The sequence below is a fragment of the Suricata suricatta genome, chromosome 12 (assembly GCF_006229205.1).
Source record: "Suricata suricatta isolate VVHF042 chromosome 12, meerkat_22Aug2017_6uvM2_HiC, whole genome shotgun sequence".
In the NCBI taxonomy this organism is placed as follows: Eukaryota; Metazoa; Chordata; class Mammalia; order Carnivora; family Herpestidae; genus Suricata; species Suricata suricatta.
The window spans coordinates 77,817,776-77,835,588 of record NC_043711.1 but is presented as its reverse complement, the minus strand read 5'-3'; the positions used below and the strand labels follow the sequence as shown (position 1 = coordinate 77,835,588).

Below are 17,813 nucleotides of genomic sequence, written 5' to 3'. Positions count from 1 at the left end.
AGTAGCAACGATCAAGAAGGAGCCTCCGAATCAGGAGAAGGGAACATGTACATTTGAATAAGGTTTTCTAAAGAGTCAAGTCTCCCTCTGGTGGAGGAGCAGGGAGAGAGGAGAGGCAGACATACTCCTTCCTATGAAGCTAGGATCCTTGCACCAGGACCATAAAAGTTCCAGTCCCAGAGAATCTCAGAAGGGTCCGAAGGAGCCCTCAAGGCAGTGTTTCCCAAACACTCATTCTTGGCTTCCTCACTGAGCTTATGACAGAAGGAACCATGTTTCAGCAAGAAAATGTGGAAATGGAGGTCAGGGCTCCAGTATGGAACAGTATGCAGTCAGAGTAGCCTAGGGCTGCAGGTCCAAGGATAGGCATAATGTTGCCAAGTTATGGGGCTCAGGAATGCTTCCCCTCTCCTCCCACTTCAGAAATTAACATCAATCAAAATCCAGAATGACAAGATGCGGACTGGAAACCTTCCAGCCAACATGAAGAAGAACCGGGTATTACAGATCATTCCATGTAAGAGCCCTCTCCCCACCCCAAAGCCTTAGTGCCCCATTCCCTCCTTCCCCTTCACCCTTTCCACTTCTTAGGTACTAATTAATGATCACCTTGGAGACAAAATTAGGGAACTGCCTCTTGTCGCTCTCAGTTCTTCAGTGGCTTCTGAAATGAAAAAGCCTGCATGCCAAAGGGTTTCTCCCTCCTTGCTGGGAACAGGCATGTTATATTGCCCAGCTGGGATGGGTGGGAAGGAAAGGTTGAAAGAGAGCCAGGAGGTGACGTTGGGGAGCCACAGCTGCTATCCTTCCTGCAGATGAATTCAACAGAGTGATCATTCCAGTTAAGAGGGGTGAGGAGAACACCGACTACGTGAATGCATCCTTCATTGATGTAAGTGGAAGCTGTATCCCCAGAGCTCCCCACCCTCCATGGAGACTCAGCTGGGCCTTGCAGTGCTTGGTAGGATTATCTTTGAGTCAGTCAACAACTGCAGAACTGATAGCAACCTGTACAGTAGGTCTGTCAGGCCCCAGGGAGCAGAAGGTGGGGAGGAAACAGAGGGCACATACCAGAGTGGTAACTGGAGGGGATTCAGAGCACACATCAAAGGCTAACAGCCTCTGGTCCTTCCCGTACCTGTTCTCTTCATCCCAGCTTCAAACCCCCATCCCTCACCCTCCTAAACAGACATCAGCATGTCAGACAGGGTGTGGTCCTTGACCAAAGAGGAGCTCTGCCTGGGCTGAGTTTGCCTCTAAGCAGCCCCAACCCACCCTAGTGGCCTGTCTCTTCACTCTCCTCTCCCTGATTAAACCGCCTTACTCCTACCATTGGCCTGGCCTGCACAGGGCTACCGACAGAAGGACTCCTACATCGCCAGCCAGGGCCCTCTTCTCCACACCATTGAGGACTTCTGGCGAATGATCTGGGAATGGAAATCCTGCTCTATCGTGATGCTAACAGAACTGGAGGAGAGAGGCCAGGTGAGCTCAAAGAGGTCCTGGGCTGTGGCATAAAGAGACCCCAGGAAAAGGGGTAGAGGGGAGCTAAGAAGATATGTTTGGCCTAAACTGTCCAAAGAGCCATATCCAAGCAGTTGATGTGTGAGCAGTCTGGAGCTTCTCTGACGACTGGAAGGGCAGTGCGGTCTGAGCCCCCAGACAGTTCCCACTCTTTTACTTTGTCCTGAATACAGTTTGCCCCGAGCCTGGTTTTGTGCACACCTCCTTCTCCCACGCCCCTGGCAGGGGCAGATCTGGTGAAATGAGGGAAGCAGAGCCAGACCAAGGCTCTGATGTGGGGTTCCTGAGTGTCCCTAAGAAGAGGGTGACTTCCAGGTCAGAAAAATGAACCAAAGGACTGTGGGAAGATGAGTTGCCTCTTTGCAGACTGCAGTAAAGGAAACAGTGGAACTTAAAAAATAAAAAAAAGAAGAAATTTAGAAGTTAACATTAACAAGGAAATCTCTTAAAGAAAAATGTCAAGTCATTTAAAAAGTAGAATTGTCTGGGAACTCAGGATATACAGGAGCATAGAAGCTTCTTTAGGTCAGCTTCATTCAGCACAGGAAATCTCTTAACACTGTTCCTGAGTCACCATGCACCATGCAGCATCTCCTGAGCACTCTCCATCTCAGGGATCTCTCCTTCTCCGCACATCACCCACCTCTCTACTCCCGGGTGGCCCAGGGTGTGTTCACGTAGCGTGGATGATCTTAAAGACTTCTGCTGTGGTTAGAATGCAGTAAATGGTTGCTTCATTATGCCTGACACATGATCTAACAGCGATCAGAATTGAGAGGAGCCAGCAAGGGCCTGGTGATAAAGATCTTTCTGAGCCATAGTAAAGAGTTTGGACTTTACAGGACTGTGTAAGAGCCCTTGACAATATCAGATTTGTGGGTTTTTTTGAAAGTCCCTCTGGCTCAGTGAGGACAGATTAGAAACGAGCACACCAAAGGCAGAGAGGAAACTGGGGCAGTACTGCTGGTTGCCTAGAGTCAGGGATGTCCCAGAAGATAGTGAAGAGACCGTGCGGACTGGGCAGGGTGAAGAATTAAGGATGGTACTCACTTTGAATCACTGAATTTGCAACCAATGAAAAATAAACATCATCAAAGATATCTTACATTTGGTGCCAGAATGTACATCTTCCTCATTCTGTACATCTTGTTTATTGTAATCTTGATACCATTGTATATGTATTTGCACACCCCAGTGTTCTGTATGTCAAGAATTTTTTTCAGTTTTAATCACTTAGCACATGAGCTATTCTTTCCCAATTTCCATCCTGTCTCTAATCAACAGACATACCTCATGGGTCTTCAGCTGTCATTACTAACAGAACTGATGAAGGGGAGGTTTGGGGCGCAATGCCCGGCTCCGCAGTTGTGCGGTGAACCCCTGTGTTATCGGAGACTAGATGTGTGTCTCCTGGCCCGCTGTGATACGATAGGGTGGAAGGTGCAGATAAACCAGGGACCTGCATGAGGTTACCCCACACTCCCTGCCTCCAGGTCTGTGACGGACAGGCCCAGACTGCAGGCACAAGAGCTGGGACGGCAGGCACAGGTGTCTTCTCGCAGTCCGCTGCCCTGCAGTCACATGTGGCCCGGTGAATACCTCACTAAATACATAAGTATTTAGTCAGCTGATTGAGGCCTGTTGCCTTCTACCTACCACTCAGCCTTATGCCTCTCTCTGCAGGGCCAGTGAGACAGCAGCTCTTGCCCTCAGGAGCTTCTGGAATGAATCAGAACCGGATATTAATGACACCTTTTACAAGGCCTCACTGCCCCCTAAGACCGAATTCCACGCCCTGTTCCATCTCCCGTTCATCTTGTCAAGTGTAGCCTCCAGAGATACTAGCACAATAAGCCTAAGCGATATGATGAAAGGTCTCTACACTTCTACAACATGACACCACCAGTCCCCACGCCTGGTCTTAAATTCCCAAGGAAAAAGTCTCAATCCCAAAATGGAAATTTTATATACATTAAAATCCCAAAAGAATGAAAACTTAAAATATGAAGTCCTCTGCTCCCTGTTTTCTGTTCTGCTCCATCTTAGCCTAAGGGGTCCACCAAGATGCTTGTGAGCCCAGTGTCCTCAACAGCAGTAAGTTGGACCATTCATCCGAGTGGGCAGAGCAGTTCCAGCAGTTTCTGCATGGGGTCAGCCCAGCCCAAGGTTGTGTGCCACTTATCCAAAGTGTCAGTAGAACGAGATTGCATTAGACACCTGACATAAAGCGTATGTCCCCATCACTGTTGTCAGCCTCGGACCATGCAAGAGACCAGCCACTATGTAGGGGGGAAGAGGTTAAAGCCAGCAGGAGAAGAGACAGGAAAGTTTCTGCTGCAGCTTCTCTAGGCTGTCTTTATCAAGAATTTATAACCTGAAAACAAATCTGAGATTAGAGCCCCGTTCCCAACTATTTTGCTACCAGACTTGAGCATCTATTCCCCATCTCCCATCCCCCACTACTGATGATTTTAACACCTACCTTATTGCTCCTTAGTGGCCCCTGTGCCTGACGCCTACCTCTGCTCTTGAAGGCGTAAGTTTCCATGCGGGTGATCCACATGGTCCAGTTCAGTCTTCCGGCCTCTCAGCTCCCTCGGCCCGCCAGTCAGATCACAGCCTTGTACCTGTTCGTATCTGCACTGCCTTTGGGATCTCAGCCCTGGGTCCTGCCCTGCTTACAATCTGAGCACTGACTTCACCATTTCCCTCCTCTTACTCCAATAAGTTTCTGTCTTCACCACATCTCTGGAGCTGTGACCGGGGCCCGGGGGCACAAGAGCGCCCAGCTCCAGGGCTCCCACTCAGACCAGGTTCGCCTGGTCACCCCTGACAAAATCCATAGACCAAGAGACATGAGTGGAGGTGAAACCAGAAAGGAATGTATTTCAATGAGGCTGACACCAGCACGAGAGTGGACTGACGTCTCAGAGACTGTCTCCGAAGTGCTGAAAATATTTCTAGGTTCGTGTAAGGAAGCTGTGGGACAAAGTTCAGTGGGTACATGCAGGTGGGCAAAAAGGTCAGGTCCAGCATTGTCTTGGGGTCAGACGTGGCGTCTTACTGAAGTCAGGGCAGTCGTTAATTGCCTCAGGGATGAGTTTGGTTCCCATCCCTGGATGCTTTGCTTGCCTGGACTTTTGCCTGAGTTAAGAGAGAAGCTGGAAAGAAAATCAGAAAGTACAGACTGAGGTCAAAATGGAGGTGGTTGAAGTCCTCCTTCAGAGCCACCGACTCCTCCACTTTCTCAGCCTGCGACTCCCCACTCGCGTTCTCACCTTCCTCCTTACTCTCTGTAGAGTTTTTGTGATTTGTCATTATTATAATCCTTCCCTTGCCAACATCTGTTATTCTCTATGGTCTCTTACTTTCATGGCACCTTATCTCGCAACCTGGCTCTTTTTTCTCTAAGAAATCAGACAAGAACAGGCTCCTCTTCCCTCCCGCAAGCACCCAGCCTACTCAGATCTGTAGCCATTCTCTCAGCTTCTCTCCCATTGCAGTGGGAAGGGGTCCCTGCCCCTCTCTGTCCAGGGCCCTCCCCTCCTGCCTTCTCAAGTGTGTTGCTGCAGCGCTCCCCAGCCCTGGCCTCCGTCGGCAGCTTCCCAGTACGCCAGTTATCCTATGCGCTGTTGCACTTCCTGGCTTTACAAAATGAAAATCTCTCTCCTGTCCTTTGGTTCCTTCCCTCTGTACCCCATTTTTCTGTACCCCTTCCTTCCCAGCACAACTCTTTTGAGGAGTTGGCTTCCTTCCTTCAAGTTCTGTTGTCATCCTGTTCCTTCTCAGTCAGGATCACTGGTGACTGCCTTCTTGCCATTCCAGAGGCTTCTCTCTTGCCTCTCTGGTCCTTTTATAGCAGCATCTGAAACACTCAATGCCTCCCTCCTCCTCAAAACACTTCCTTCCTTTGAATTCTTATCACATACACACACTGGCCTGGCAGCTCCTTTCATTTTCTTTGTGACCACCTCCTCCTCTGCATGACCTTTGAATCATTGAAGTGTCCTAGACTCAGGCCTTAACCCTCTGTTGTTTGTCTTAACACGGTGTCTTTTTGAGGACCTCATCTAGTTGTGTGGCTTGTATGTGTCTATATGCCAGAGTTCCCCAAATCCGTATCTCTAACCCACCCTGCTTCCCAGTTGTGTATCCATGTACCTGCTTGATATCTTCACATGGCTCTCTGTTGAGGATCTTGAACTCCGCCTGGCCCAGATGAAACCTGATTTCCTCCTTCCCCCATACTAGTCCACCCGAGTCTTACCATCTCAGGAAGTGGTACCACCTTCCACCAGGTATTCACTGAGAAGTTTGGGATTTCCCTCCATTGCTCCCCTTTCCTCACTCCTCACACCAGTGAGATCTGACCCGTGCTGACCATATCCACTTCTCTCCAGTGTAACTACTGACCCATTCTGGAAACCATCGTCCCCTCACCTGCACCGCTGAAGTAGCCTGGCAGCCTGTCTGCCTGCTTCCATTCCTGCCCACTTTTAGTCACTTCACATGGCAGCCAGAGATTGTTTTGAAAATATAAACCTAACTGTGGTCATTCCTTAAAATCTGTTTTGGGCTCCCTGAGATCTTGAGGGAAAATTTCCCTGTGCATACAAAATTTAGGAACTTTTCATGTTGATATCTAGTCCCAAGACTTGAATTATGTTGTTGTTCTTTAGTTTCACTTGCTCATTTTAGATCCAAGTTTCCATTTTCCCTTGTTCCCTTCTGGCCCCTAGCTGCTGAATGGGGCATGGTCACAGCCTGCTCCCTGAGAGGAGGGTCCCATCTTTGTCCCTGCTTTGTATTCTGCACACACCTGGTCTCCAGCTTGCATCTCCCTCCTCAGCAGGATCCCAAGGCCTTTGTAGCCCTGTGCATCAGTAGGTACAGCCACTGGCCCCCATTCTGCCTGCTAAAGAAGGGGGTTCTTGGGCCCAGAGAAGGGTCACCCCGGTAGATTTCTAAACTGAAGTGGTTCCTGTTGAGTATTCCAGAGACTTCTCTCTCAAAGCTTTGCCTTCCAGCAGCATAACTCAGCCTCCTGAACTGGTGCCACCTCAGAAACAGCTCTTGCTGCTGTCACCCATCGCACACCCATGAGAGGCACCATGTTGTGCCTCACCAGTGAAACTAAGGTCTCAAATACCTGAAAGCCATCAACTGTGGGACCATACTATTTCTTTTTCTAGTCATACTGTCATTCTAGCTTCTACACTCCATTTCTCTCAAGCCCATTTGGGTCTTAGCACTTGTGATGGTTTTAAAGCCCCAGCCTTCAGTCCTAGCTGGTAAACTGTGTAAAGGTAGTGTTGGGAGGGAACTATGGCAGCAAAACTCATTCCACTCACTAATGCCTAAAAATTAGCATAATCTCTTGTTTAAGAGCCTTAATTTAGAATTTTTTGAGCTGTTCTTGTTGATGAGAGCCCCAACCCTCAAGGCATCCCCAGGGCCCCCAGTGGGCACATGTGGAAAAGCACTGGTCTGTGACATTTCTGTGATCCACCACTTTGATAATTCTGTGTTTTAAAATGAGCTCAACATCATTTATAAAGGGGGTAATGAATGATTACACGTATGAAAAGCAAAAAGAATCACTAAAATGGATTTTTAGTAAGTATTTTATTTGGACTGAGAGACTGTTGGAAATTTTTATTTTTCTACTTCCCAGAATTTATGGTTGAGGATTTTAAAATTGCCAATAGTGAAGTATCTGAGATCTTCCCCAAAACGCTCTAAAGAAATGGACAGTATAACTGTATTGTTTTATTTATGTATTTATAGCCTGACTCATTCTGCAACCATTGAACAAACTCATTTGCCAGATACTGAGAGCCTGCCACATGCAGGCAGCATGCAAGGGGCCGGGGAGACAAAGATGGAAAGTGGCAGTCACTGCCCACAAGCAGCTGTTAGAGGAGATTGAGCCAGATGCCAGCAAAGACAGGAGGCCATAAACCATCCCCTCACTAGCAAGGACAGAAATGCAGGTGCCTCTGTAGGTTCAAAAGATAAAGAGGAGGAGCGCCTGGGTGGATCAGTCAGTTGAGCCTACTGGTTGAGGTCATGGTCCAGGGTTGTGGGATCAAGCGCCATGTCAGGCTTCATGATGAGCATGGATCCTGCTTAGGATTATCACTCTCTCTCCTTCTGCCCCTCTCCCCCAGTCTCTCTCTCTCTCTTAAAAAAAGAAGAAAAACAAGGTAAAGAGGAAGGAGATGATGGGACGCCAGGGTGGCTCAATTGGTTGAGTGTCTGACTTCCACTCAGGTCATGATCTCATGGTTCATGAAATTGAGACCCGCATCGGGCTTTGTGCTGACAGCTCAGAGCCTGGAGCCTATTTCAGATTCTGTGTCTCCCTCTTTCTCTGCTCTCCCCTGCTCGCTCGCTCGCTCTCTCTCTCTCAAAAAAAAAAAAATAGACATTTAAAAAAGGGGGGAATGAAAGGGTGGCCTATGTGTCTGAAGCGCCATGGCTGGGTGGGAATGTCACTGGGGTAATTTGGCTGGCTTAGCAGTCTGACATACATACATTATCTATAAAATGTGGAAACACCCTAAGGGAGTCGGGGGGTAGTGAATTGGAGCAAAGACGTTTCCCTCCACCCTGCCATTGAGTGCTCGATGCAGCTGAGGTGATGGTCAGAGCTCTCCAGAGATACTGTAACATACTGCAAATTAGACTAACACCAAAACGTTAAGGGATTATGTCCAGTAAGGGAATTAAGTTTTTTAAGTCTACAGTTGGCCCTTGAACAACACAGGGGTTGTTCAAATTCCAGCACCCTTTTTCTACCTGCTGCAGTTGAAAATCTGTGTATATGCCAGGGAGGAAAGCTACAGCATAGGGAGTCTAGTCAGGGGTACCGTAGTAGCGTCATGTGATGACACATGGTAGCCGTGCTTGGGTATGCACACAATGATGTGCAGACTTGCCAAATTACTATGTCATATGCCTGAAATTAATGGAATGTTGTGTGTCAACTGTACTTCAATTTAAAAATTTTGTATAACTTTTGACTCATCAAAAATGTAATAGCCTACTACTGACCTGAAGACTTAGTAGTAACATAAACTATTAGCACATATTTTGTATGTTTTATGTGTACTATATTCTCATAATAAACTAGAGAGAAAAGACAATGTCATTAAGAAAATCATAAGGAAAAGAAAATACATTTACTCTGTACTGTATTTATCCAGAAGAATCTATGTATAAATGGGCCCATGCAGTTCAAACCCATGTTGTTGAAGCGTCCACTGTAGATGTCCTCATGAGGATCAGAAGTCCATCGCAGTGATACTAAGTAATGTAATGACACTCTGAGCTTCGGTATCTTGGAGATGAAGTGTGTCCGGTAAGAGCTGGCTCTCTCAGAGGGGACCAGGAAGCTCAGATGGCAGCCCTGCCTCCTGCCTCTACCGCACGTTGTGTCCCAAGTGCCTCACCCCACCCATCTGTTTCTCCAGGAGAAGTGTGCCCAGTACTGGCCCTCAGATGGCATCGTGTCCTACGGAGACATCACAGTGGAGCTGAAGAAGGAGGAGGAATGTGAGAGCTACACTGTCAGAGACCTCCTGGTCACCAACACCAGGGTAAGGTGGCCGGTGGGTGCGCCCCCTCCCACGGGGAGAGCCACGGTACCCTGCGTCTCTGACCCGCCTTCTTCCAAAGGAGAACAAGAGCCGGCAGATCCGGCAGTTCCACTTCCACGGCTGGCCCGAGGTGGGCATCCCCAGTGACGGGAAGGGCATGATCAGCATCATCGCAGCCGTGCAGAAGCAGCAGCAGCAGTCAGGGAACCACCCCATCACTGTGCACTGCAGGTACCGCTCTCCCCGGCCCTCCGAGGGGCAGGCGGGGGAGGCGACCACAAGCGTCCTGGGGAGCAAGTGGCAGTCCAGTGTGATGACCAGCATGGGGCCAGATAATAAGAGCGTCTTGGCGTTTGAACTTCGCATTAAGTGCTAGGGCATCAGGGACAGTAAGATACTGGGCTGGGGAGTATTTGAGACGGTGCTGGGGCACAGGAGAGCAGCAGCAGAGACTGACAGTGGAGAGACCAGTGGGCAATGTGGGGGTGAGGGCCTGGCCTCCTTAAGAATCACAGGAAAAGAGAAAAGGGCAACTGTTTTTAAACAGTGTGAAAAACAGTGAGCAAAACTAAAAACATAGTCGTGAAAGAGAAGAGGAGTTGGGTGCAGGGTGCATCCCGAGTTTGAAACGGGGTTACTGATAATAGTTGCTGTCACTGACAGAAGATAGTAAGGGGACTCATTTGGAGTGGGGGTGGTGAAGGTGAATTGTTTGGGGCATGTTGCTTGATTGCATTTTAGGGGGAAAAAAACATGCCATGAGTTTGTATTGCTTTCATAATTCGGAGGAAAAAAACACTTAGAAGGGAAAGTATAGAATAAATCCCTGCAAATTAGTCTTAAAAATAGAAAAATGAGCAAAAGAACTCTTAGGACTGTATCCAGTGAATGTGTAAATTATCTAAACATTAACGGGGGGTTGATGGGATAAGCTTTGCTGTATCTCATGCTAGAGAGCTACAGAAATTAATGATGAGTCTGCTTACATACTGGCTATGGGTTAGTCGTCTAGATTTATTGTTTTGTGAGCAAGACAAATGGGAGATAGAACATAGGTTTCTGTTGGGGGCCAGCTGGCTGGCTCAATGGGTAGAGCATGAGACTCTCTCTTGACCTTAGGGTCATGAGTTTGAGCCCTACGTGGGGTGTAGAAATCACTTAACAATATCTTAAGGAAGAGGGGCACCTGGGTGGCCCAGGCGGGTAAGCATCCGACTCTTGGTATCAGCGCAGGGCATGATCTCGAGGTCATGAGAAAGAGCCCTGAGTCCCTTGGGATTCTCTCTCCCTCTCTCTCTGCCCCTCACCTCCTCATGTTCTCTCTCACTGTCTGTCTCTCTCTTTGCCCGAAATTCCTGCCCTTGCATTTGTGTGGACACAGTCTCCCTCTCTCAAACTTAAATAAATAAATAAATAAATAAAGACACCTGGATGGTTCAATTAAGGATCCGACTCTTGATTTGGGCTCAGGATTGCAAGTCCGAGCCCCACATTAGGCTCTACACTAACAGTGTGGAGCTTGCTTGGGATTCTTACCCTCTTTGCCTCTCTCCCACTTGTTCTTCCTCTCTCTAAGTAAGTAAGTAAGTAAATCAATCTGTCTTAAGGAAAAAGTGGCCAAGTACACTAGCTACTACAAACAGTAAACATGAAAAGATGCTGAACTTTAGTATTAATATTCTGAGAAATGTGGATGAAAATAGTGCAGCTTGGCTTTTTATCCATTAGATTGGCAAAATTAAAAAGGATTCCTTGGTGGGACATCTGGCTGGCTCAGTTGGTGGAACATGCAGCTCTTGATCTCAGGGTTGTGACTTTGAGCCCCATATTGGGTATAGAGATTACTTTAAAAATTAAATTTAAAAATAATTTTTAAAAAAACTTAAGAAAAAAGGATTTCTTGGCCTACCCAGATAAACAGTTCTTTCCCTCACTTTTTTCTCCCTTGGTCACCCTCTCCTGGTAAACTCCAAATTCTCTAGCTACCCTGCATCCACACCATGGAGCTGAGTGTGGCTGAAGGAAAGCACTGGGTTACCGGCCTCATTTTATATTCCTGACCACTGGCCTCGTGGTTGGCCCTTAGTGCTGTCTTGCTGTCCTTCCACACCTTCCACTCTTCTAGATCAGGGCCGGACATACTAGGGCCCGCTACCAAATCTGACCTGCCGCCTAGTTTTATATCAGTCTGCAAGCTAAGAACTATTTGTACATTTTTAAATGTTTGTTGTTGTTTCTTTTTTAATAAAAAAAAAAAAAAGACTAGGGGTGCCTGGGTGGCTTAGTCAGTTAAGCATCCAACTTCAGCTCAGGTCATGATCTCACGGTTCGTGAGTTCAAGCCCCATGTCAGGTGAGCTCACGCCCTACAGTCCCTCTCCCCCTCTTTCTGCACCATGTGGGATTCTCTCTCTCTCCCTCTCGCTCTGCCTCTCATTCATTCATGCTTTCTCTCAAAAACAAATGAATAAAAATTTTAATTTAATCAAAAGATGACTATTTTATGACCTGAAGATTGCATGAAATTCAGATTTCACTGTCCATATGGAAGGTTTATTGGAGCACAGCTGTGCCCATTTATTTATGTACTGGCTGCTCTGGGGCTCCAGCAAAAGAGTTGAGACCATATGTGGTGCTCTCCTCACCTCACACTGCTGTTCACATAAGGAGTCAGAGTTTTGCTGTTATATCTTGATTTTGTCTTTTCTGAGAAAAACCCATGATATTTTCTGGTGCTTTATAGGAAAGCTTGCCAGAATTTGTCCTACGTGATTATTCCACACCCTCTCTCAAACCTAAAACCACCACCACCTCTTCTGTGTTCACATTTAAGAGAGGACGGTGTTTTCTGTTTGACTAAGAAAAGAGAAGCAATCCGAACCTCCACATGCTCCCAGCATCCCTGCATCCGTCCTGTTCAGTGGGCAAGTTGTCTGACCTCTCTGTGCAGCCCATTGCATTAAGCATCTGTTGCTAATCTTCACATCTTAAGACAGCACACATTTAGCTTACGGTCTCTGTGTTCAGGAGTCTGAGCATGTCTTAGCTGAGTCCTGTGCTTCAAGGTCTCACAAGAGTGCAAAGTTTTGGACAGGACTGTGGTCCCACCTGATGCTCGATTGGGAAGGATCCATTTCTAAGCTCACTTGGTTGTTCAGTTCCTTGTAGGCGGCTGGACTGAGGACCTCTGTTGTTTGAAATTCTGTGCCATGTGGACCTTCCCAGTGTGGTGGCTTGTGTCTGCTAAGCCCACAGAAGGGTGTCTCCTTGCAGGACAAGCATTATGATCCCATGTAACATAACCACATACGTGTAGTTATATGCATCCCATCACCCCTGCTATCAGTGTGTTGGTTAGAAGCACGGCACACATCCTGCCCACACTCAAGGGAAGGAGATCACACAAGGGCAGGAACACCAGAAGGCAGAGATCTTGGGGGCTGTGGTGAGGCCTGTCTGCCACACACACCCTCCACTTGGATATCACTTCCATCCCCTTTTGTCTCCTCAAGGACCTGACTTCACTATCCTACATCATCAGGTTTTCCTCTGAACAACTGTCTGGATAACTATCATCTTTATACAGATGTGCTATAATTTCTCCCATCTTAATATCTTAAAAACTCTTACCTTTAATTCCCTTCCAGGTAACCCTCTATTTCTTTGTTTTCCTTACTAGTAAAGCTTCTCAAAAGAGTTTTCCAGACTAACACCCCAGGTCTTCTCTCCTTACTCTCTCTTGAGCCTATTCCAGTTAACCCCTTCCCTCCCACAATCCACTGCAGCTGCCCCAGTGAGGGCTACCTGTGACCTCCACATGCTGACTCCAGAGATCATTCTGTCTCATTACCCTTGACCATCAGCATCAAACACAGTTCACCACTCAGTTCTCTGTGGAATGCTTTCAGCATAGCTTCTCTCCTGGTTTGGGTCCTCATTGGCTGATTCCTCCCTAGTCCTTGGACCTCTTCTGAGCCCATCTCATCACCTGGCTTTCATACTAACTCCCGTGTGTCATCACCAGCTCACCTCTCCCCTAAACTCCAGATTTATATGTCTAGTTACCTAGTCAACATTTCCACTTGGGCATCTTCAGTTTAAAGGGTTTAGATAAGAACTTCTGGTCTTTTGGGCAACTGGGTGGCTCAGTCAGTTAAGCGTCCAACTTCAGCTCAGGTCATGATCTCACAGTTTGTGGGTTCGAGCACTACAAGGGGCTCTGTGCTGACAGTACGGAGCCTGCATCAGATCCTCTGTCTCCCTTTCTCTCTGCACCCCCTCCCCACACACTTCTCTCTCAAAAATAAGTAAACATTAAATTTTTTTTTAAAAAAGAAGAACTTCTGGTCTTTCTTTCTAAGCCTTCTATTTGCACAGCTTCCTCCTAGTCAGTAAGTGGCATCCCAGTCCCCCAGCTAACTCCTATGAGAAGCCTTGGAGCCACACTGTTCTGCTTATTTCCTCACCTGTGCGCATCTAATATCCACCCTTGCTCTACACAGAAAGCACCTTCAGAATCCAGTACTCCTCCCTCCCTCCACCAGCACCCCTCTGTCTAAGCCACCACCCCTTTCCAGTAGCTACACTGGCCTTGCTGAGTTCCCTGTCCCACCCTCCCACCTGTTCTCTACACAGCAGCCTGAGAGACCCTTATAAAACTTCAGTCAGGCCACTTCACTCAGAATCCTAACAGTGGCTCACTAGGCCCAACGTGACCCGAGGACTCTGACCTCACCCCAGCCATGCTCCTTCCTTTCTTCTGTCCATCCATCCATCAGATCCAGCTACACAGCTTGCACACCTGGACATCCTACCTTGTGTCTGAGATACCCCTCCCCCAGGCAGCTACTAGGCCTTGCCTTCGCCTTCTTCAGGTCTCTGCTCATGTCCCCCGCCCCCCCCCCCATTAGAGAACCTTCCCCAACCACCCTGCCTAGAACTCCTGCTCCTCTGTTTCCTTCCCCCACTCCATATCATATTATCTGGGGATACTGCCCGGACCACAGCCCCTACCACACGGCAGGCACTCAGTAAAGGTGTGCTCAGCCTACTGATGACACTGAACAGGGCGGATAAGATCATGGTCAGGGTCTGGACTCCTGGGATTTAGGAAGCATATGAGAGGCATAGAAAAGAATCACCCCACACACACCAGCGCAGAGGGGCAGGGTCTCTCAAGAAAGGAAAGACAAGACCAGAATCTCAGCATGAGTGAGCAGCGGGCCAGGGCAACTCACACACGTGTAGGTAGACAGTGAAGGCTCAGTGCTGGGCAGGAGCTGGGAGTGTGTGAGGGTCTTCACTGTCCTGTAGGCAAGTCCCTCAGCAGGCAAAGTGGGACGTGCAGGGAGGACAGCAGGGGTGCCACTTCCTCCTCAGAGCAGCGTGAGCATGCGGCTTATGTGGAGAGGAGCAAATGGGCCTCCTGCCCCCATCCCACCCCAGCAGCCCCATTAGATGACTGCCATTCCCAGGAGCACCAGCCTTACCCTCGGCCTTTATGTGCTCGCTGCCAACTGTCTTCACCCTGTCAGCGCAATGGGCTATAACAGATGTGGTAAGACGTCTGCTCTATTACAGCGCAGGGGCAGGACGGACGGGGACCTTCTGTGCCCTAAGCACAGTCCTGGAACGGGTGAAAGCAGAGGGGATTTTGGACGTCTTCCAGACCGTCAAGAGCCTGAGGCTACAGAGGCCACACATGGTCCAGACACTGGTATGCTGACCTCACCACCACCCATCTGCAGCCCTTCTCCATCAGGGCATCTCACAGGGCGGGGGGGAGGGGGGGCGTGGGGAGGGAGGCTTTTCCAAGGGGCCCATCCTTCCCCCAGGTGCCCCAGGTAGAATGAGCCTTGAGGGCAGTGAGAGCAGAGGGACACAGCCCTGTCACCAGTAAGAGAAGCAGGTGGCCTCTTTGAAGGCTGGAGGGGGTGCTGGGGTACCCACAGGGTGCTGGTGGGGAAAGACTCAGGAATGCTTCCTCTCTTCAGCTCAGGCTCCTGACCATCTCAGTGATCAATAACCCACCAACTATGGGGATACGCATCCAAGAGGGTCCCTGAACCTCAGAGAGACATGTCTGAAGGGGAAAGAAAAATACATCTTTATAGAGTTTGAGGAGTTGGCGAGGCTTTGAGAGCCCTGGTGAGGTGTGGGCCCCACAAAGCCATCTCCTGCCTGTATGGTATGCCAGCCCAGGATGCTCTCCTACCACTGCAGACCTGGGGCCACATCTTTGTCTCAGGCCACCTACAACCAGAAAGAATCAGCTGTACTCAACCCAGAAGGGGAGTACATGCAGCTCAGGGCTCAGGTGCAAGTCCAAACACATTCATTTCCCCTCAGTTTTCCATTTTTTTCAAAACAGGTCTGTCAGACCTGCAGGAACTTTGTTCTCTTCCGTAACCTTGGCTTTTCCGTCCTTTTGCTCTCCAGGAACAGTATGAGTTCTGCTACAAGGTGGTGCAGGAGTACATTGACGCGTTCTCAGACTATGCCAACTTCAAGTAAGAGGCGACGAGACCCGGGGGACAGGAAAATTGCCTTTAATATTTTGTAATATTCTGTTTTGTTAATATACCCAAAATTGTGTATATATCTTATAACTGTTTTAGAAATTGGTACATAGGCTTCTATTACCTATTAGGTGGAGATTTTATATGTAAATGTGTTAGCGCTGATAGTCCTTTTTCCAATGTTTTATTGGGGAATTAAATAGTGTGATGTTTGGATTGATATCGTGAAATCCTCTGCCTGGAAATTGGGCTGTATTCTTTGGTTTAGACATCTTTTCCTGAAGAACCACAAAACTCATTCCAGGTCGCTCAGTGTCAACTAAGAAAAAAGCACAAAGTTCTCAGAGCTCTTGAGGAAATTGGTTGTCCTGGTGCCCACCCCCACCCCCCTGCTCTGTAAATAACCCCTTCCCCTCTCCACCCCCTCCCCCCACCACTCACAACCCACCAAGGGGAGTAAAGGGACCAGAGCGGTATCTCTGGCACCACACTAGGGATTATCAGGTAATAAAAGCTTTGACTCCCTAAGGAAGCGTCTCCCTTTGTCTGGGGTGGGGCAGCCATACCAGGGTGACGGCTCTTCCAGGCCACTCCTGGCCCTGCTCTCAGTGTTCTGTCTCAGCTGGTCTCAGAAGCCATAGTCCTCAGCGACTCCTTTCCAATCTGCGCAGCCTCTCCAGCTCTTCGCTAGTTGGCAGGACCCACGTGCAGTGATCCCAGCCGGCCTTGCTCCCTGGGAACGTGGCTGGGGTCCCCACTATTTCCCTAGCACAGGGGTATGGAGGGGAGAGGAGGAAGCTGGCAAAGTAAGGCCAGTCTGACTTCTCTGGTGCTTTGCTACAGAACTGTCTGGATTGTGTTGCTTTGTCCGGGATAAGCCCTTATATCCACACTTAACTGGGTTAAATAGCTTTCATTTAATTTAACGAAATTTCACTTCATTTCTTATTTGGACTTTTTTGTGGGAAGCCCAGACCCAGAGGCCCCAGTGATGGGAGTCTTCAATCCCAACTTGATATCAAGCCTGACATATTACACAAAAGTATCTAACTTTTGTGTCTTAAATAAGGTGGATGTTCATTTCTTTCTCATGTAATGGTGTGCCCAGTCCAGAAACCTAGTGTCCTCCCATCTTGTAGTCCCAGTGTCCCTTAGCATGTTGTTATTGTCCTCGTGGCTGAAGCTGGATCACCATCTTTTCCCATAGAGAAGCAAAAAGAAAATGGAGAGCAAGCAGCCTCATTTCTAAGGACATGAAGCAAAAGCTCTTCTTTCCATTTTCACGCCTACACCATTGGCTAAAACCTAGTCATAAGGCCGTGCCATATGACAACAGAGTTGCTAGGAAGTGTAGTCTTTGGTTGTTCACTGCATCTCATCCTCACGAGCAGCTCATCGTGGGAGCAGGAGCGTAACCTGCCTGCCACAGCTGTCAGTGCAGGGTGGAGAGAGTCCTATGGCCTGTGGGGCCTTTCTCACGGAGCAGGGCCAGGCCCTGGGCTACTCAGGCAGTCCGGAGTGAGAGGTGGCCCTCCAGCCTGGGCATGGAGGTACACTCAGAGGTTGTTGCTGCTGTGCTTTTTGTTGGAGGTGGGACTTGACCTCCACCCAGGGAATGCTGGAAATCTGGATGAGCAAAAGGAGGCAAGTCACACGGAGCCACGTTACACAAGGCCCTAGAGCCTAGGTGAACAGATACAGTGGCTCCAAGATGGGAGCCACCTTCACCACATATTCAGGATAGCCTCAGGAGGCAGGGCACCATGACAGACCACCTATGGAAGTTTCTGTGAGATGAGTATGCGTCAGGAGTATTTGGTCCTTCTGTAAAAACTAAGGAACTCCAAGGGGCAATATATTAAAAAACTCAGTGGTTTTCAGGAAGCATAGGTAAGTTAAGCAAAGACAGAATCTGTAGGATTTCTGAGGAGAGGTGCCATGTCTGGGGGAAGGAGACCCTGACTCTTTGCAAGCTACCTCCTGGCACATGGAGGGCAGGCCTTGGGTCAACAAGCTACATAGTGAGCTTGTAGGAGAGCCCTTCACGTGCCCTGTGCTGCCTCCCTACCTCCCACCAGGCTGCCTACCTCCTGTCACTCAGGCTGGCATCAAGCACAGGCAACTTCCACACCAGCACTTAGAAGGGTTGTATCACCTGGCTGCTAAACAGA

General features: G+C 48.6%; 1 protein-coding gene across 2 annotated transcripts in view; it reads left to right on the top strand.

The window, feature by feature from the left end:
• The window catches only part of PTPRA (protein tyrosine phosphatase receptor type A), a 164,653-nt gene extending 148,483 nt beyond the window's left edge, over positions 1–16,170 (top strand). For both annotated transcript variants that reach the window (XM_029916697.1, XM_029916696.1), the window contains 7 exons: positions 424–517; positions 816–892; positions 1,351–1,485; positions 9,000–9,125; positions 9,205–9,356; positions 14,705–14,840; positions 15,563–16,170. In XM_029916697.1, the coding sequence (XP_029772557.1) occupies positions 424–517; positions 816–892; positions 1,351–1,485; positions 9,000–9,125; positions 9,205–9,356; positions 14,705–14,840; positions 15,563–15,637 (795 nt within the window). In that variant the 3' untranslated portion in view covers positions 15,638–16,170. The remainder of the gene's footprint in view (positions 1–423; positions 518–815; positions 893–1,350; positions 1,486–8,999; positions 9,126–9,204; positions 9,357–14,704; positions 14,841–15,562) is intronic.
• Positions 16,171–17,813: the final 1,643 nt, after the last annotated feature.